This window comes from Tamandua tetradactyla, chromosome 1 (genome assembly GCF_023851605.1).
Source record: "Tamandua tetradactyla isolate mTamTet1 chromosome 1, mTamTet1.pri, whole genome shotgun sequence".
Taxonomy (NCBI): Eukaryota; Metazoa; Chordata; class Mammalia; order Pilosa; family Myrmecophagidae; genus Tamandua; species Tamandua tetradactyla.
In genome coordinates this window covers 185,104,681-185,125,777 of record NC_135327.1, presented here as the reverse complement: position 1 = coordinate 185,125,777, position 21,097 = coordinate 185,104,681, and the positions used below count along the sequence as shown (strand labels likewise).

General features: G+C 39.8%; 1 protein-coding gene across 1 annotated transcript in view; it reads left to right on the top strand.

The window, feature by feature from the left end:
* Positions 1-21,097, top strand: part of DENND11 (DENN domain containing 11) — a 38,824-nt gene that overhangs the window by 7,856 nt on the left and 9,871 nt on the right. Inside the window, exons 2-5 of the mRNA XM_077147925.1 lie at positions 4,250-4,349; positions 5,391-5,549; positions 14,330-14,483; positions 20,669-20,807. Coding sequence (XP_077004040.1) covers positions 4,250-4,349; positions 5,391-5,549; positions 14,330-14,483; positions 20,669-20,807 — 552 coding nt within the window. The remainder of the gene's footprint in view (positions 1-4,249; positions 4,350-5,390; positions 5,550-14,329; positions 14,484-20,668; positions 20,808-21,097) is intronic.

The window sequence follows — 21,097 nt, the reverse complement described above, 5'->3', positions numbered from 1 at the left end:
TCTTCCCAACCCACAGGGGCTATAAACCATCTGGAAGTGAAGGATTATAGTTAACAGGATGTTGCCTGTTCTGTCTGATTCTTTTAGTTTCTGTAGAGCAAGGATTGACTATGTACAGAAGAACAAGGAGGAGAAATAGACATTTTAGATATGGGTTTAAACGTGTACCGGAGAACCAATTTAGATTACTCAAGATATGAGTTTATTTCTTTTTCATGTACTGGTCAGGGGATAGCTGGCCTAGGGCTGAAATGCTGGCTCAGATCCATAGGGTCATCCAGAGTTCTGTGCTCTCATTGGCTTGTTACTCCACATCCTCTCCATGATCTGTAGGCTGACAGCCTTGTCTACATGATTTAAGATGTCCTGTCACCACCTCCACATTTCAGCTAGTAAGATGGAAGAAGAGGACACCAATTTCCTGCCCTTTAAGGAACATCCTAAAAGGGTGTTCGCTTCTGCCCACATCCCGTTGGCCAGAATTTCCTCATATAGCTATATCTGTGGGCAAGGAAGGGCTGGGAAATGTAGTCTTCATTTTGGAAGTTCATGTGCCAACCTAAAAATAAAGGGTTCTTTTCCTTATAAAAAGGAAAGAATGGATATTGAGGAATAACTTGCAGCCTCTGCTAGACCAGCTTTAAAAATAAAAAAGATGTCTTCTGTAAAAGTAGTCCCTTAATAGGCTCCTTGAAAAAAAGTAGGTTCATTGGTCAAATAATTTTCAGAAACATTAAATGTTTTATTGATCTCACAGAGATTCCCAATGCAGAGTGGCATATTAAAGGCTCTGAGCAGTTCTGTAGTAAAGAAACCCAAGTATCATTGTTTAACCTAGTGTTTCCCAAGATCATTTGGCCCAAAAAACCACCCTTTTTTACAATTAAAAAAGATTTTTTTTTTCAGAAACCCTATTAACATAAGTGTTGGGAAATACCGTTTTGGAAATCATTAAAGATTTCCTGAGTTTTTAGTAATATGAAAAAATTTTAAAGCAATTCTATTGCTAGGTATGAAGTCAAGAGACATATGCATATTGTCTTAGGGTTCAATCAGAGAAACAGAACTGGGAGAAATAAATAATATGTTATACATTATATATTATGTATATAAAAGGATATATTGCAGGGATTTAATTTTACATGGGCAGGCACCGGGAATCGAACCCGGGTCCTGGGGCATGGCAGGCAAGCACTCTTACCTGCTGAGCTACTGTGGCCCAGGGATTTAATTTTATACAGTTATGAGCACTGGTTAAACAGCTTATGTAAGACTCTTACTGTCTTCACATCTGATAGTGGAGGTTGATGTCTACTGGATAGGGAGTTAAGGAGAGAAGATAGATATGAAGCTGTGGAGAAGGAGAACCAACTGGGACTGTCAGGAATGAATAGGAATCTGCCAGTCTCTCACTGCCTCCAACTTTGATGATGTGGGTGTCCTGCAGAAGACACTGGCACCCTTAGTCATGGAACTAAATGCACACTTGGCTAAGAAGTCAGAGATGCTAAAGGATGATCCAGGGGAGGTGGATCCAGCAGCGGTGGCCTGGCCGCTGTCCCAGGCCAATGAGGTGAGCCTGTAGGTAATTAACAAACACACATCAGCTGTCTGATGCTCAGCACTGACCTTTTGGGTGTAAAAATCACATAGCTCTTATTTCCCTTCCATCCTCCAAATCTGAAATGGAAATATCCAGGGAAGGGAGTTCTGAGAAACATAGTTCATGCTAGTCATGTCTGCACGCTGCAAAGCCGCTACATGGGTTGACAGGTGTAGGATTGTTTATATCAGTGCCACTTGGAGTAGCTCCATTCCGAAAATAACCTAGATGTACATCAGCAGTAAAATAGATAATGTTATGTGACTATTACTATGGAAGTAATAATTGAACAAATTATTGTTACATGCATCAACATGCATGAACCTTGCATGTTTGGCAAATATTGAGCAGTATAGAGCAAAAGAAGTTGGAGCAAAAGAAGATGCAACAGAGTATGAACGCTATTTGCATTGATATGGATTTCAAAAAGGGCAAGGCTAATTCATGGTGTTAGAGGTCAGTATAATAGTTACCTGAAAGAGGGTTAATGACTTGCTGGAGGCACAGAGGAAGCTTCTGATATGCAGTTACTATACTACTTTTTGAGCTGGGTTCTGGTTATCTAGGTGTGCTCACTTTGGGAAAATTCATCAGCAATAGGTGGGATTTATGCACTTTTATATACTCCTATTATACTTCAATACAAAATTTACTCCAAATATACTTGTTTTTAGCAAGTGATCAAGTAGTCATGGAAAGAATGGCTTGGAGGAAAGACACTAAATTAGAGTTGGATGAACCCAGTAAGGGGTGGCATGTGGCACTTAGGTAAGTGAGAGGGGGATAGAACCTGTGTAAGAGTCATGGCTGTTCTGTTCCAGGCTGGCCTTTTCCTGTGCTGGCCATCTGCTTGCCATTATGAAAGGGACGACTCTCTACACAGAGGCCCAAGCAGAACTTTCTAGGTTCTCAGGCATATCAGCGGAATCTTCTATGCGGCAGAGGAAGGGGAACTGACAAATCCTCAGGTTCCAGTCACTCTCAAGATTGTGAATCTATAGATCCGGGGTAGGCACAATTTTAAGTTTCCTAGGTATTCTGATGCACTCCACAGATTAAAAAAAAAAGCACTGGACTGTGGGGGCAATAGACATGCATATTTGGGGAAAAATACAGGAATGTGGGGGAACTTTTCCCCAAACTCATCTCTTTTAAGTATTTATCCTTTTTCTCATCATCAAGCCTGACCAAAAAATATATATATATCATTGTTGTAACCTTTCTGTTTTGTGAAATCTTCATCTCCTTTTTCCTTTTTTTTTTTTTGTTTTAACTAATTGAGTAATTGATCAGAATCATAATTCATTTTTTGCAAGGAAGATGTTTGAAAGTATTTGGATTGTTGAATGTGGGATTGGATAATCCTCTCTGATGTTTGCTGAATCCTGACACTGGATTGTGTTTAGATGGATGGGATACCAGACACTTCTGATGTCCCAAACAGTTACCTGAAGGCATTGTTGACTGAGATTATTGATGGTACTGGTAATGCCTAGGAAATTAGGGTTTGGAGTGCCAATAAGAAGTTTCTTCTAAAATGAAATCTCACAAGCAGTTTAGTATTTTTATTTTGAAAATTTTTGAATAGGTTTGAAAGCAATAGGAAATATTCCTTAGCATTCTTTCAAGCCTTTAGGATTAAATAACACTACTATTGCACAATTCTCTGGTTTCTCACTCTGATGGATACTCATTATTGTCATTATAAAATACATTGTTAACCTCTGACATAGCAATGACCACCCTGATTTTCTTGTTTATCTCCTTTCAGGATTATAATCTATTTGATTATAGATTACATAATCTCTGTCTCTCTCTCTCTCTCTCTCCCTCCCTATGTGTGTGTGTATATATATATATATACATATATATATACATATATATATATATATAAAATCTTATTTGGCTTTGTATTGCCAGTGTCTAGGTCAGTAGACGCTCGAGGAAAAGTTTTTGTAATTAATGATGAGTGAATGAGCCCCCAGATCCTGGAATCAAAGAACTGAGGGATGACCTTTGGAGAAGAACCTCACTTGGTCTCACTTGGGAAAAAGAGGAAAGAGAGTTAGGGAAGAAAGCAGACCTACATTGATCAGAGAAGTAGGGAAAAGAATCAAAGTAGGAAACTATCATGGGAATCAAGGAAAAAGAAGGTATGTTTTTGAAGAATTATCACATGCCGCAGAGTGGTCAGTGAGAATGAGGATGTTTTTAAAACAGAGGTTTTGGATTTGTCAAAGTAGTAGTGGCTGTAGAAAGGTAAGATAGAAGCTAGATCTCAAGGAGTTAAGGAAAAAATTAGAAAGGAGTTCTAGAGGGCATAGAACTTCAGAGAAGTGAGGCTGTGAAAGGCAGAAGATTTGGAAGTGGCTAGGCAGAATCAAAGACAACCTCTTCACTAAAAGGGAAAGCCACATACATTTGAATGCAGGTGGAAAGCTCAGACACTCCTTATAATGCCCATCTCCAGGCTCTCTGTGTAACTCAGGGACTCTGCCAGTGTGTGAGTGACAGATGAGATGGCCACTTGACCATCTTGGGGCTATGGATCAGATAAGTGAGCACATTTATTGAGAAACTTCATGTGCTAAGCCCTTTTCTTTGTATGATTTTGTTTTATTAACTTGTGTCCTCCCTTTTCCACAGGGAACTTGGTAGAATGGTGCTTGCCTCAAGATATTGACCTTGAAGGGGTTGAGTTCAAATCTATGGCCAGTGGGTCTCATAAAATTCAGTCTGATTTCATGTAAGTACCTCTCAACTTAAGTCTTCTCCATACCATTTGCTCTTCCCAGCAATTTTCCCTTAGCATAAGGGCTTTTATCGGTGGGATTTGTTGGGGGTATATGCAAACGCCCTAGATAAATAAATATACACCCAGAGAATTTACGTTTATATCAATTTTTCTAGCAAGAAGTTCCTTAGCTTCCATCAGGTTCTTGACAGATTTCATGACATTAAAAAGTTAAGAAGTCCTACCGTAGAGGTTCTCTCACCTTTAAGAAAGTAAAATGTACCTCATTTGATGTTTGCTTGTTTTTTTACTTTGAATTACTTAATTTTTTTAATTAAATTTTGATGTTTGTTTTTAAACATTAAAGAATGGAGCTTTAGCTCAGTTGGGTTAAAATAAGACATTTATTTGCTAAAATTTGAAATTCTAGCTTTCAAGCAAGGCCAGTTTATAGTTCTGGGTAGGAGGAACCTTGAGATTTTTGTGAGGCGTAAATGGAAAGAACCTAAAGGTAACACAGAGTAGCTCTAATCTCATTATTGGGCTGAAACCATGACTAACACAAGCATGAGAAAGGGGAAGGAAATGAAATGACAACTCCGATCATATGCTTTATTGAAATTATCAGTGACTAAGGAAGTGAGGAAAGAATCAGCATTGTTTATACTAATAAAGCGGAGAATTAGTTCTAGATGGGCCTAATGATTAATCTTTATTCTGGCTCTCCCATCCAAGTCACTAGTTAAGAGACCAAGAGGGGACAGTATGTGTCTGTGGTCCTGGACATCTGATCAAGTCCCGATGCTTGATGGATGATGGCAGCAAGGTCCCTAATCATTTTGAGCCTTGGTTGTCTTATCTATGAGGTTGCCTGGCTTGGACTAATTATTCCCCTGAAGTTCTAAAGAAGTTTGGTTAAGGCTGAGCTTTTTGTCATTTAGTGCCCTGGGAACAGATCATTTATTTTGTTTGGGACTGCATCTTGAAAAAACTAAATAAAACAAAACTTCTCCCCCTGATTTTAAGCTGTCTTGTGTATTTGGTCTATTTTAGCTATTTCCGGAAGGGGCCCTTCTTTGGCCTGGCCTGCTTCGCCAACATGCAGGTGGAAAGCGAGCTGGAGCGTGGTGCACGTATGAAGTCTGTGGGCATCCTCTCGCCTTCCTACACCCTGCTTTACCGGTACATGCACTTCTTGGAGAACCAAGTTCGGTATGTGGCCTATGCACATGTGGGGAAGGCAACAAGTGTATACCAGTTGGTGCATACTTTCCGGTCCTTAGAGATAAAAGTATTCCAAAAAGCAAATGCCTTTCCAAGAACATCGATGATGATGTTTCAGGCCTCAGGTGGTAGTCTTTTTGTTTCATCCAACATCCTGTATAATGATATTCTTTATAATGTAATGGTGGACTTTTGCTTTCAGTTTATATCAGTACCAGAGTCAATTTTAATTAAATAATCTGCTTTATATGTTATCTTTGTTTACCCTGAAGTCACAGTAATTATCTCCTTGTCCCAGATAGGCAAATAGACTAAATGTTTTTAAAACTGAGTCATTTATCATTTGGGGTAATAGAAAGGGAATTTTCAGCACAGGCAGCATATCTATTAGGTGTTATGTATATTGCTCATTATAAAAATAACTTAATTGCATTTCAGATTGTGAGAGGGAACTCTACCCCCACTAAGCACAGCTAAGATTTTGAAGAACATCATGTTATGTCTATATTTTTATATCCTATACTTTTAAAATTTGTCATCATCAGTTTTTTTCAAACCTGTAATCTTTCTTGGTCATCATCTTTGAAAAATCATAAAATGTATTGTTTCTGGAAGAAACACATGCTCATCCTCTAAAAGTGTACACAAAACTGAAAAATTCCAAAAAAAATTTTTTAATCCTCCCAGGTCTTTTTTTTAAATACAATATTATTGAGATATATTCACCCACCATACAAACCATCTGAACTATGCCATTACTGGGTCACGGTATTATCACATGGTTGTGCATACACTACCTTGATCAATTTTAGAAAATTTTCATTACTCCAGAGAACAAATAAAAATAAAGAAAACCCATATCTTCCTGTTTTAGTTTGTTAATGCTGCCTAAATGCAGTGTATCAGAAATGGAACTTTTAAAAAAGACTTTATCAAGTTACAAGTTTACCATTTGAAAGCCATAAAAATGTCCAAACTAAGGCATCCAGGGAAAGGTACTTTGACTCAAGAAAGGCCAGTGGGTCTGGAATGATTCTGTCAGCTGGGAAGGCATGTGGCTGGCATCTGCTGGTCCTTTGGTTTCTGATTTCAACCAGCTTCCCTGGGAACATTTTCTTCCTACATCTCCAAATGTCTCTGTGTTTATCCACTCTGAAACAGCTGCTCCCCAAGTGTCTGAGCTTCCTCCCAAATTTTCCTTCTTTTAAGGAACTCTAGTAACTAATCAAGACCCACCTTGAATGGGTGGAGTCACCCTCCCAGGTCTTCGCACTTAGAGATACCCATTGTCAATATTCAGTGAATGTCATTCTATAGTAGAAATACATTTACAAATATAAGGATCATATTTTGTGAAGATTTAATCTCATCAAATGGTATTTTAATGAAATACATTAAATTAAATTTTACTTGCCTGCCATGCCCGAGGACCTGGGTTCGATTTCCGGTGCCTGCCCATGTAAAAAAAAAGATTAAATTTTACTTGTATATAGAAGAAAAGAGTTCATGAAACTGAAGAAATTGTCAAATTTCAAGTAAATACTTTTTCATAGTTGTGGTATTTCCTGAAATATTCCTCCAAAGTTAAGAAGTATGTTTCATGGAGACGTCATGTCATTTTTATTTTTTGTTGAAGAATAACATCAATAGGATATGGTATATAAATCTTGTATAGTATAGATGTCATTAATTTTTTATAATTTTTTCAACCTTAGACAGTATCTTTTATCTTATCCATTTTCCCAGCTCCTCTCCCAAACTTCCCATGCTAATTTCTATGGTTTTTCATCACCTTTATATCACATTTAGTGTTCTAACCATAATTCCACTAGTTTCTAAGTCTTTAGTTATATATTTAAGTGGATTTTAGTGACTACTTTTAGGTCTTAACAGTGGCTGGCTCCATTCCTTAGTTCCTGAAGTTCCTGATGTAATTTATTTTTTTGGTTTGTTGGAGTTTGCTGTCAAGTGTTTGTTTTTTGGTTTGTTTTTCACAAAAGGATCATGTGTCCTGAGATTCCCTGAGATATTGCATATTTAATAATATTTGCCTCTTACTTTTACATTGAACTGGGTATGAATTCTTGAGTCCTGCTCTTTTTTCCCCTTGGGGCTATCAATAGTGCTCTGCTGCCTTCTGATGTTAATATTTTGGAGAAGTCTATTCTGTCTAGATGCCTATGGAGTCTTTCTTTATATATGATGTTACTGAGCTTATCAAATGTTTATTAGGACATACACCTTTTTTTTTTTTCCTGGGATAGTTTGTCCCTTTTTGATCTGTATATCTTTTATTTTGATTTTTAGGAACTGTCTCTTCTAAAATAAAATATTTAACTTTTTCCATTCTATTTTTTCTCCTTCAGGAACACATGTTGTTTCTTCATTGCTTTCCATATATATCATTTTGGTGATCATTTTAATAATTATAATGCTAGAGTTATCCTGTAAGTTTACTTAAGGATTCCCAATTGAAAATTTAGCGTATTTCTAATTTATCGTGTCGCTGCTGTTTACTGCTCCTCTACATTTTGGAGTTGTAGGGAACACCTTCATGCAGATGTCTTTTTCTGTAGTTGAAGTATGTCTTCAGCCTTGAGGCTCAGAAGTAGTATTATAGAGTCCCCCAGAAATGAACATTTTAGTTGGGATCCTGGCATTTTTTTAAACATTATTCCTTTTAATGTTTTTCCAAAATAGGTCATTCATTCTCATGATTCAAACACCAAAAATTCCAAGGGGGTATTATATTAGTTAGGGTCCACGCTAAATGGATATTAGCAGTGGCTCAAGCAGTTAGAAGATTCTTTCCCTCTCATGTAACAGGCTAGAGGCAAGACGGGGGGTCAAGGTGAGTGTGCTGCACTGCCCCATATAATCATTCAGGGACCCATGTTTCTTCTCTTTTACTATCACAACATATTCTCTGTCGGTTTTGTGTGTTGTAAGATAATTTTCTTCTGCAAGTATTCAGAGCAGCACACTACTACTGTGTCTACATGCCTATTATCTCATTTATCACTTCTTATAGTCCATTGTCAAGTTTGCAATCTCAAAGGTAGACCTAACAGAAAAGGCAACTGGGACTGGGAAATGCAGGCTCTAGGGGGGAAACCTTGTAATGTTCTGGGGCTTCTAATACAATTAAGAGGACAGGAAGAATGGATTTGGGGAAAAATTAGCAGTCTCTGTTTCAGTTTGTCCCTCTGGCCACCCAGGTCTCCATGTGTTCATCTTCCCATACGTAGAACACACTCCTCCCACCCCAAGGGAGACATCAGAGTCTCATTTGGTTAATGCGTCCAGCCTAAAATCCAGTTCTTTGTACCGGACCAGGACACGGCTCTTCTTGGTCTGAAAACCTCTAAATGAATAGGTAAGTCCTCCCATTTCCACCTTACAAATGTAGTATGGAATGTAGAGTAGGGCCTACAATTCAAACTCTTATTTGGTAAAGGAAAGAATAAGAAATACAAGCAGCTATTAATCCATAACAACAACAAAAGTCTGTTGGGCAGAATTTGCAAAGACTCCTCGTCCTGGCAGAGCAGTATGTTCCTTGTTTAAACCCCGGCTCTGCTGTCTATGATCCCCTTTTCCGTTTTCCTCTATGACCCCTGGTTCTGCTTTTGAGGAGGTTCTTTAACTACTTTTCTCCATAATGGCATCTGAAGTGGGCATCAGGGAATCTGCCCCTCTTAAGGCTGTATAGCTTAATAGTGTATTTTCTGCTGATGTGGTTTGGGGGACTGGGGATCAGGGGCAAAGAAGTCACAGGTTTGATGGGCCAGGCATATGATAATGCAGATTCCTCAGAAATTTAATAGACTTCTGTCTGTCTGTTTCTAGCCAGTTCCATGTATAAATATTCGCTGCCGAAGACCTCTTCTGGGTCATAGTTTTTAAGTTAGTGAACACTAGTCTCTGTGTTTGGCCCGTCCCATTCTCCCTCCTTTTAAGGGCAACTTCCTTGAGGCTTCACCCTGCATCTGATCTTTGCAACTAGACTGGCTCTTACATCTGACTAAGGATACCTAATTGGAGACTCTCATAGAGGCTTTAATAGATAAATCTTATCTCCTGCTTTGGGGTACAGATGCAATTGGCTTGTCTAGTCCCACAGGGTCCCAAATTATGGGAGTCTCAAATAATTTATATTGGAAAACTCACTGCCCTGAGCAGGCTGTATTTTCCTTCCACTTCTACTTGCAGACTGGCCAATTGCCCATTTTCATCTTCCTCTTTTAGTAGTGTACTGAAAGCATCAAGGAGCAATCGATACACATCATCGCTCTATTTCTAACTGCTTCCCTTAAAAGGTACAAGTTCAGATGACACAGGGTCTTTCTTCCAGGTCATCCAAGGGAGCAATTTTAGCAAATGTTTTGCTGCAGTATAACAAGAGTTTATCAGATTTCCGGTCGCATTTATCTATTTTCTCATCATCCTACCCTGCAAGCTGCTGAGCCAATGCCTCAATATAGTTTTTTTCTAATGGAGTAACTTATTTCTAGGTTATCATTTTCTGCCAATTTAGAGTACCAGCTAAATTGCTATAAGAAAGAGACCCAAAATACAATGACTCAGACAAGACAGAAGGACAGCTTTTCTAGCATGACAGTCCCAGAGGTAGAAAGTGGTCCAGAGTAGGTAGGTGACTATTCTGCTGGGTCACTATGGGACCAAGTTTTTCTGTCTTGTGTTCTACCATCTCCTCGAGTGTTATCCTAATCCACATGGTAGAAGGTGTGCTCACCATTACTATGTCATGTTCTAGCCTGCAGTAAAAAGGAAAACTGGAATCCCAGAAGTTGAACACATCACTTCTACTCGTATTTTACTGGTTGCTAGCCACGTCTAGCAGCAAGGAAGTCTGGAAAGTGTGATCTTTAGTGGGTGACCATATGACCAGCTAAAATTTGGAAGTAAATTTTATTAGTAAAGGAAGGAAAGAGTGTCATTCTCTACCACTGGTATAAAATGAAAAGTACCCAGTTCCCACATTTATCTAATAATCCTAGTTATCACCGTTAGTAATTTCTCAGGTATCTTTCTAAAGTTTGTGTGTGTGTGTGTATACATAGACAAATACAAATGTATATTCTTATTTTCCCCCTTTGCATACAAACGGTAGCATGTGATATGCACTGTGCTGCACCTTGTCTTTTTCATTTAACAATATATCTAAGAGGTCTTCTCATATTAGTATATAGAGAACACCTTCATTGCTTTTTACCGTTGTATCATATGCCCTGTATAGCAGATCTGTACTTTATTTCTTAAGTCTCTTATTGATGGACATTTGATTGTTTCTGGTCTTTTGTTATTACAAATAATGCTGCACTGAATATCCATGAGAAAATATCATTTCACACCTGTGCAGTGTATATTTGTAGGTCAGATTTCTGGAAATGGAATTGGTGGTTCAAAGCTAGTATGTATTTGTAAGTTTAATAGAAACTGTCAGATTGTTTCCATAGTGTTTGTACTATTTGCATGCCCAATATTAATGTTTGAAAATGCCTGTTTCCTTATAACATTGCCAACACAAGAATAAGACTTGGATTTTTGGAAAACTTCTGAGTAACGGACAATTTGTCAGTTTAGTTTCATTTTGCATTTTTCTCACTGTGGGTGAGGTTGAACATTTTTGTATTTGTTTGGGTCATTTATATTTCCTTTTCTGTGACCCATCTCTAGCCTTTACTCCATCTTGGGGGTTATTTAGAAGAACTCTTTGTGATACAAATTGAAAATATTTTCTGACTGTTTTTTTGTTCGTTTGTTTTCGGCATGGGCAGACTGACTCTGTTTTTTATCTTTCAACCTTATCTTTTTAATCATATAGACTTTTTTGGCTCTTTGAATTCACTGATCTCTTTTAAGTCTTCTAGATTTTGAGGCATAGGTAGAAAGGTTCCCAACTTGCTAATTAAAGAGGACAGGAGGAAACATGAGAGAGGAAGCAGCTTCCGCGATAGGTTATGTGAAGGAGAAAGGAGCATAGTTATATAAACCCAGGTTCTAGAAAGGGATAATACTTAACTGCAGCAATGCTTTTATGTAAAATAACTGGACTGGATTCCTACAAAATCTAATTTATGTTTAATATTCATTCTGACTTTTGAAGTCCTAATTAATATTTCATCTACAGCTCTTGCCTTCAATATCTCTTTAGCTTAAGCGTCCTTTCTATGGCTTTTTCCCATTAACCTGAGACACTGGAAAACTATTTTATAATTAAAAAACTAAATTAGAAATATGAGGATGGGCTGTTATAGAATGATTGGGACTTATGACACATAGCCACATCTTTGAACCTTATTTGGATCTTGTTTCAAACAAACCAAATTGTCAAAAACCATTTTGGGGATACTGGTATAATTTGGTATACAATTTAGTATACAATTTGGTGGATGTGAACTGGTTATTAATTGATATTAAGGCATTATTTTAAATTTTGTTAAATGAGATAATAGCATGGTGGTTACGCTTTTTTTTTTTTGTATGCTGCATGCATACAAAAGAATGCATTTCATTCTTTTCCCATGTGAGTATCTCATTATTGCAGCACCATTTGTTGAATTCTTGTTTGTTTGTTTGCTTGTTTGTTTTGGGAAGTGCATGAACTGGGAATTGAAGCCAGGTCTCCTGCATGGCAAGCAAGAATTCTACCACTGAACTACCCTTGCACCCCCAGTTATGCTATTTTTTTTAAAACAAATTGTATCATTTAGAGATATGTATTGATTTATTTATAGGACAATGATATGATGTTGGATTTGCTTTAAAACAAGCAAATATCAGGAAGAAAAAAGAGTGTTGAGGGATAGGCTATAGATATAATAGCCGTATTAGTAAAATACTGATCATCATTGAAACTTAAGTGATCAGCGCATGAGATTCCTTATGCTATTCTTTCTACTTCTTGTATGTGGTAAATATTTCCATAATAAAAAGTTAAAAAGAACTAAATGCGAAATTAACAATTAGTTGTTGCAGAAAACTTTAAAGGCAAAACAAAATAAAAACATGACCTCACCAGCCAGAGATATCTACTGATAGCATTTTATTATATATCTTTCTAGTCTTTTTTTCTATGTACAAATATATACATGCACATTAATTTAAAATATTAATATCGAGGTTATACAATATTTAAATTTTTTTTCTTTTTTTTTTTTTTCACACGGGTAGGCACTGAGAACTGAACCTGGGTCTCTGGGATGGCAGGAGAGGACTCTGCCACCAAGCCATCTTTGCCTCCCAATGTCTAAATTTTTCACCTTGATGTATTCACCATTCAGTAGATCATAAATAGCAACCTTCAACATCATTTTGGTTGTTTCACAGTATTTCAACATGGATGCATGATGATTTATTTCACCAGTATTGGACGTTTTTACGTTGTTTCTTATTTTTCACCACTGTCAACATGAGCATCCTTGTAGGCAGATAATCGTTCATATCCATATATAATTCTTTAGGGCACATGTAATCACTGGGTCACAGAGTATATACCATGTACAATTTGATACAAGTTGCAAATTACCCTTCAGAAAGGGGTTGCCTGTGTGTCCTCACACCACAGTAAATGGGGAGCACCTCTTTTAGTGTGCGTTCATCACTACTAGGTGTAATTTTGAAACTATTGCCTAATTGACAGCTGATTACTTTAGTCAGCTGCCATTTCTGACCATGAGCTTTTCTTCCAGTCATTTAGGTTTCTTTCTTTTTCCAGTTGGAGTCTCTGGCTCCCTCCCATTTTTCCCTTGGCATGTACCATCCAGAACATACGTTGGTTGGGAGTCCGATCACCAATGTGTAAAGTCTCCTCCCCCATAAGAGAATGTGCCCCTGACTCTTCCCTCATCTCCAGCTGGAGCTGGAAGACTTCTTAGTGATAACGTTACAATGATTCACTATACTTAAAGCCATTTCCAAATTCTTGGTCTGATTTGATCCTTCCCAGTGAGGAAGGAAGAGCGTTGTTGTCGTGCACTACAGACAAGGAATTCTAGAACCCAGTTCTTCAATTGCTAGTGCAGGCTCGGCTCATCTACACCTCACCACCTTCAGGTGTTGGCACCAAGCTCAGTTAACACACTCACCAGGCAGGGGCAGTTGATGGAGCAACAATATGGGAAAGGAGTAAGCCCAGACCCAGCAGATTGTCTTCCCTCCAACCTCCACAGCCTTGGGCTTTTACACCTCCAGTAACGGCTTGCAAAGGAAGCATGGAGAGAGTATACAGTCTGGGGCTGTGCCGCTTCAGCCAGAACAGCCCAGGCAGCGTAGAGACACTGGGGGGTAAGCCACTTATTCTTTTACCACAGCAAAGCAAGCAAGCAAGCATAATTTCTAAACAGAGCAGTTTTCAGCAAGGAATTCATAGGCTTCCAAGTTATCCCTTCTCACGGTAAATATCCATTCTCCAGGAAACACATACAATTTTAGCATACCTTGCTCAAGAACAATAGGCATTAGTCATAGTCTGTTAATTCCGTCTGTTTCCCATGAGGAAATATGTTACATGGTGCTGTCAGGGAGTTTCAGGCCCCACATAGGAGCTTTTCCTAGAGATCTTCTGTAACACCCAAGGAGGTATCCCAGGCAACCTGAAAAAAGGGATCTTTTTAGCATATTAGATCCTTGGTTCCTAAGTGGTATAACCCTCATGGTATGGGGATGGGGGTGGAGTGGGGGATGGAGAGTGAGCTGCAGAGCTATAGCCAGAGCTGTTCTCATTGTGCGTGTGTGTTGTACAGACACCAGCTGGAGATGCCAGGACATTACTCTCATCTGGCTGCTTTCTATGAAGACAAGAAAGGGGTGCTCCATGCTGGTCCGGGGAGAGGCAGCAGCTTGCCCCCTGTCTACTGGCTACCTTCCATCCACCGATACATGTACCCTGAGATGAAGGTGAGGTCAGCCATACTCTCAAACAGAACCGTATTTGTGTCTGGTACAAGAGTTATTGATTGAATTTTTATTAATAAGGAACTTATGGCTTGGACTCATGCCCAAACATCTGCTTTCAGTTGAATGGGGCTATAATGTAAGCATTTAGGTTCTTTTGCTACGTAAGGCGAGTTATCTTAAACAGTGTGCTCTCTAGACACATATATCAAAGCGCAAAGCTGTGTTTGATAGGCCAGTCGAGGTGGATTCCTAGTGGGGGAAGAGATGGATTTGATGCTCTTGATTGCTTCAGATAATATAAAGCTGGACATTTCAACTAAAGATGAGTTTAGGAACAGCTGTGAAGTTTTTTTAGTTGTAATTTTTTTTATATTACTTTATTGTGCATTCCTTCTGAAGTACTTTGGCTTTGGTTCAAGAATATGTTTGTTTACATTAAACACAGCAAACACAGCTGTAGGCCAGGTATCAGGTGTTGGAAGGGTACAAAAATGGCTAAGAAAATGCTGCTCCTCTTGCTTCTCCTTCTCTTGCCCCTGTGGCCACTCACAAGATCTTTCAGTGGAACCGTGGTGCTCCCCTGATGGAGAAATTATGCCACATGGTTAGGATTGAACTCTGTGAAACTTTCTTGGAAGAGTAGTTGGTCTCTGACATATCTAGCTGGGTGAAAAGTGAGGGATACTGATTCCAGACCAAGAGAAAGCATTAACAACATAGAGAGCCACAATCTATAACTTTGCCATCACCTTCTCTGAGTTAGGCCTTATGCTACAGTTATAGATAGCTATTTATCTATACTTGCTGAAGCATTCCTTTACTGTCATTTTTCTTTTTTTATATATCCTTGTTTTGTATAAGCAAATTAAAGGTTAATAGAGGTTCAATGATTTGCTTGAGATGATATAGCTAGTAAGAGATGGAGCCAGGATTTAAACCCAGGACTGGTGCTAAAGCCAAGATTCATCCCCTGCTGCATTCACTGTATTTGCAGAAATGTGGGCTTAAGAAAGAACACATAAATTCATGGGGGAATGAGCAAATTAGTTTGACTGGAATTGAATTTTTATTTAGGCTGACCATGAGAGAAAAGACTGGAAAAATAAGTTGGAATTATATTATAAAGAACCTTAAATTATGGACATATTATTTGAACCTTAATCAGTATCAGTTAGTGCTCATCAGGGAAAGAGAAACCATGTTAGGTATTTCAAAGTAATTCAATACAGGGAATGGGTAGGTAGGAGTTCAAGGACTCAAGGAGCAAGAAGCAAATCACGAGGTAATCCATGAATTATAGGAAGCTGCTGCTACCCTTTATTAGTCATCTATTGAGGCATGAGAAATCACTACAAAATTAATGGGTTGAACAGTACATATTTAGTATCTCACAGTTCCTGGGGTCAGGAATCAAGACATGGCTTAGCTGACCCTCTGTTTTGCAGTCTCTTAATAACTGCAGTCAAGTTGTTAACCAGGGCTGAGCTTTATCTGAAGGCTCAACTGGGAACAGGTCCATTTCCAAGTTCACTTACATGGCTGTGGACAACATTCAGTTTCTTGAGGACTGTTGGGCTGAGGGCCACTGTTCCTTCCTGGCTATTGGTTGGAGGCTACTCTCATTTCTTAGCCATATACACCTCTCCAGCACGGCACCTCATTTCATCAAAGCCAGCAAGAGAGAGTCTGCTAACAAGACAGAAGTCAGAATCCTTTGTAACCTAAGTATGAAAGCGATACCCCTCAACATTGCCATGTCATGTTGGCTAGAAGTAAGTTACTCAAGAGGATTTGGGGATTACATAAAGCTGTAAATACCAGGAAGTGGGAATCCTGGGCATTCATTTAGAGGCTGCCTGCCACATACCCCTAAGGCCAGTCCGGGTAACAAAGGAGGAGAGGTAGCATTGACAAGACCTTAGAAACTTGAAGGAGGGGCTCCTGCACGGCCAGTTCTCAGATCTCTGAGGGGAGCACTGTGCATCTGACACTGGTGCCTCTGAGGGGTGTGGCTCAGTTGGTGCTGGGAGCACTAAGGAAAACTGGAGGCAAGAGTAATAGCTGTCCTCCACTGCTGAAGGAATACATACAGGAGCTAGAAACGGAAGAGAATCCCTTCTCCCGTCCTCCCCCCACCTTCCAATCTCCAGGCATTGTCTCCCATTGGAAGAATTTAACAGGAAGCCAACTGCTAAGAGAGTCTAGGAAATGTAGTTGGCAGATTTCCCAGGCCCATGGTATGGGCTGAAAGGCAGTAATTAAGAAATGGCCAGAAGGTCCGTAAGGGGATTCTGGGTTCCTATTGATCTGAATCCCACTGTCTTCTCTCCATTTCAAACTCTGATCCATTTTTCTCTCCTTAGTCAAACTGCTGCTGAGCAATCTCCAAATCCCCAGGGAAGTCATCAATATAACCTGAATGTCCCTGGCTTCTCCTCAAGAGGCCAAGAAGGAAGGACTGAGAGAGAAAAAGTAAAGTTGTTTTCTGCTTTTGCCATATTGAGGGCAGCTCCTCTTAAACCTTAGGAGATGTAGAGCAAAGGGTGCTTTTATAGGTTGCAAATAGAAAATAGTGGGACTTATTTTTAAAAAGAAATTGACAGCACATTAAAATTTAAAATACATGTACCCTTTGATCAAGCATTCCCATTCTTGGGACTCACTCCTGGGGATCTATCAAATATATGTGTAAAATGGTGCATGTATAAGAAGTTTAATCAAAATTGTTCAGACTGATAGAAGCTTAGAATGTCCCATATATTAAACGGCCAGTATGAATAATGAATTAGAGCACAACTTGTTCTATGAAAGGCCTACCTAGAAATAATTTTGTATGAGAATAGTAAGATACAGAAAATGATGTATAATATGGTCACATTTTTGTAAAATAATTACAATCTCATATCTAGAGATTGGTAAGTAAAGACAGAAATTTGTACACACACATGCATATGTGAACATGAAAAATTTAGGTGGATGTTGTTTCAGTTTGCCAAAGCTGCCAAAATGCGTGTACCAGAAATGGGTTGGCTTTTATAAAGGGGATTTGTTAAGTTACGAGTTACAATTCTAAGGCTGTGAAGATGTCCAAATGAAGATACTTACAAGAGGATGCCTTCTTAGAGGAAAGGCATCTTCTGGGTTCCTCTGTCCCATGGGAAGGCACATGGTGACATCTGTTGTCCTTCTCTCCCAACATCTGGTTTCAAACGGCTTTCTCAGCTTCTTGTATCTGTGGAGCATTTGACTTCTGCATCTCCAGACATCCGTGTCTGAGCTTCCTCCAAAATGTTTCCCTCTTAGAGGACTCCAGTAAGCTGATTAAGACCCACATTGTATGGGCACGGTCATATCTCCATGGAAACAACCTAATCAAGAGGTCCCACCCAACAGTACCCCCACAAGATTGGTTTAAAAGAACATGGCTTTTCTGGGGTACATATCAGCTTCAAACCAAGATAAGATGCATGCTAGGTTATTAATACATTTATTACCTGGTGAATAAGGTAAGGCATTGGGGCTGGGTGGGGTGGGGTTTTTTGGTGGGGGAGGGGAGTGGGGGTGTTTATATGTGTAAAAAAGGAAAGCGACTGGAAAAAAATAACTTCTTATGCAAGCTTTTTGTTGAAATACATTTCCAGGGACAAGTGCAAAAATCATAAGTATATAGTTCAATGAATTTCCTCCAAAGTGAAAACATGTATATTGAAACTTTAAAAATAGGAATGTTTTTAAAGTAGGGATCAGACTGAAGACTTTAGCAGAGTGAGGGGAAAAAATGTTGGAAAGGGGGAAGGAAGGCCAGTTCTGAGCCTCTCTGAGAGATCAGGCAATTGTCTGGATAAAGGGTTTCCCTTAGAGAAATGGGAAAGCTGGAGAGAAAAACAAAGAGGAGGGACTGAGCCCCAGGAGTAGATTCCTTAGGGGCAGATAGAGACAAAAGCAAAGGGATAAATACTGAAGAGTTAGGGAATAAAAAGAGGGAGTAGAAATAGGGTGGAAGATCTTGGGCTTGAGAGATCTGAGGAAAAACATAAGGTGAACAACTGTGGAAGTTGAGGAAAGAGAGTTCCCTTTAAAATCTAGAGAGGGACAAAGCTGAAGAAGGGGAAATAGATTTGAATTAAAGCAGGAGAAATGTCATTTGCATATGATGTAAAAATAGTTTTTTATGAGAGAGATTAGGTGTTTGAATGAGGCTAAGTGAAGAGGGATGAGAAGTCTCTGAAGCTGTGAACTTTCAGAAGAGAAGGGACAATCTCCTGTTGTTGGTTTTCAGCATTTCTGTGGGATGGGCCTGTGGGTGTTCCCAGAAAGGGGGATGTTTCCTCTTATCTCCATGCCTTGTACGCAGATGTCCCTCTGCCAAGAATACTGTCTCTCCTATTCATCCTTTATGGTGAAGCTTCAACATCACTTCTTCCAGGAAGTCTTCTCTTTCTCTCCCAGAACTGTGCTCCTAGGCTCCCTGTACTTCTCTCACCACAGCTCTTACCAGGCTGATTTTAATTGCTTGTCTACCTGTCTGTTTCTCCCATTGGCCTATAAACTCCATGAGAGCAGGGACTGGATCTTTTTTGTTCATTGTCAGAACTAGAATACTTAGCACAGCGCCTGTCACAGGGTAAGCATGTAAGAACTATTTCTTGAATGAATGAATAAATAAAGTGAGATTTGGTGAAGGATCCATACTTTGTTCTCAGATTTTAAGGCCCAGGACAGATGGTATAAAACCTTGCCTTCATGCCATATAAGCCCACATGTTAAGCACCTGCAAACAACAAGAGGGAGGGCTGAGAAGAACCTCAACATGCTTTTGGCTCCTTGCCCTGGCTAGTTGCTGCTTGACCTTCGGGAACGATTGTGCTTGGAGGGATTTGATCACACCTGGCCACTGAGTGCTTCCCCTCCTAGTTACCTGGGACTTGGTGGCGGATGTAGGCAAGCCGGGTATGCTAAATTGAGAGCAACCCTTCTTCTGGCCTGGGGCAAGTGGTATCAGTGGAGGGCGGATTTCTTGGAAAGGGAAGTTCTCTCCGTGGCAGCTTCATAGGATGTGGGAGGACCCTGGTCTGGACTGGCAGGGCAGAGAGCCTACCTCAAGTCTCAGGTGTGGGGTACTCGGAGAGGGCTCCCAGGTGTTAAATCACAGCACACAGCCTTGGTGTCTGCAACTCTCTCGAGAAGGAATGTCCTCCTGCTTGCTGGTAGACAAGCAATTAAAATACAGCCTGATAAGACCTGTGGTGAGAGAAGTCCAGGGAGCCGAGGAGCACAGTGCTGGGAGAGACAGAGAAGACTACCTGGAGGAAGTGACTCCTAGTGGGTGGGGATGAGCGCTGTTACCTATGATTCTTTAGCATGGATATGGCCTTCCAAAGAAAGGGCGTCCGTCTGGTTTGAACCCCTTCTGTTCTGTCCGTTGGCAGCAGCACTTTCCATTGACTGGGCCATTAAGTGTTGTCTCTGTGGTCCTCCTAGCCTCATTTTAGAGGTCAGGAAACTAAATCAGAAACATAACCAACTTCCCCAAGGCCAGGCTCAGAATTGAGCTCCCCTGGAGTCTCAGCTCCTGCTCTCAACCCCTTGACTATTCCTTGCTCCTAGAGGCAGCCCTTAGGGACTTCCAGGCTGCTTGGGGTCAGCATTTGCAGGAAGAGTGGTTAAGAGTTGAAGCGCAGCATGTGGTTATGCCCATAGGCCCTAGGATTTCTTCCTGCCTGTAACCTTTGCAGACAGACATCACTTTGCACAGTATCTGGATTCCTGTGTATTTGAAAATGTATCTGGGACTCTCCATATTGTATTATTCCTTACAATGCTCAGTGGTGTTTTGGTTTGAATTTTTCTTATTGAAGTACTTCAGAGATACTTTTATTTTTTGACTTTTCGAATGTTAAATTCAGCTTTGTTTCCTCTGTACCCCTCTCCCTTTAGCAAATGATCCCTAAATCTAAACTTCACTGTTTTAGAGGAGCTTGTGTATTTATGGATACCCAATTTAAAGATAAGCCTTTTAGTGTGGGAAGTACCATTTTGTGTGGAGGTAATCATACTTTAATGTACTTTGGATTCTGGGGGGAAAGAGTTTAGCACATGCCTGTACTTAATGCTTTTCCTGGTGATCTTTCTAACAAGGTATTTCTCCCTTCTTCCGCCCCCTCCCCACTTTATATTTTTTTCAGATCACACACCCAGCTGGCTGCATGTCTCAGTTTATTAAGTTCTTTGGGGAGCAGATCCTTATCCTCTGGAAATTTGCTTTACTTCGAAAGCGCATTTTGATATTTTCACCCCCACCTGTGGGTGTTGTATGCTACAGAGGTAACTAGAAGCAAAAATAGGAGCTCATCCTAAGTTCCCCGGAATGGAAACCACCTGGGTCAGTTTTAAGTCTGGGAGTGACATGATTGAATGCATTTTTGGATGTGACTCTCGTGGCAATGTAGAAGATGGATTGGATTATAAATCGATGCTCTGGTGAGAGATAAGAGTCTGGTTTCCAGATATATTTAAGAGATAAACTTGACAAAATTTGGTGTCTGGTTGGTGTTGAGGTTCTGGTGTGTGGTGAGGTAGTATTTGAGGAGAGTGCAGGATGGCAAGGGATGGTG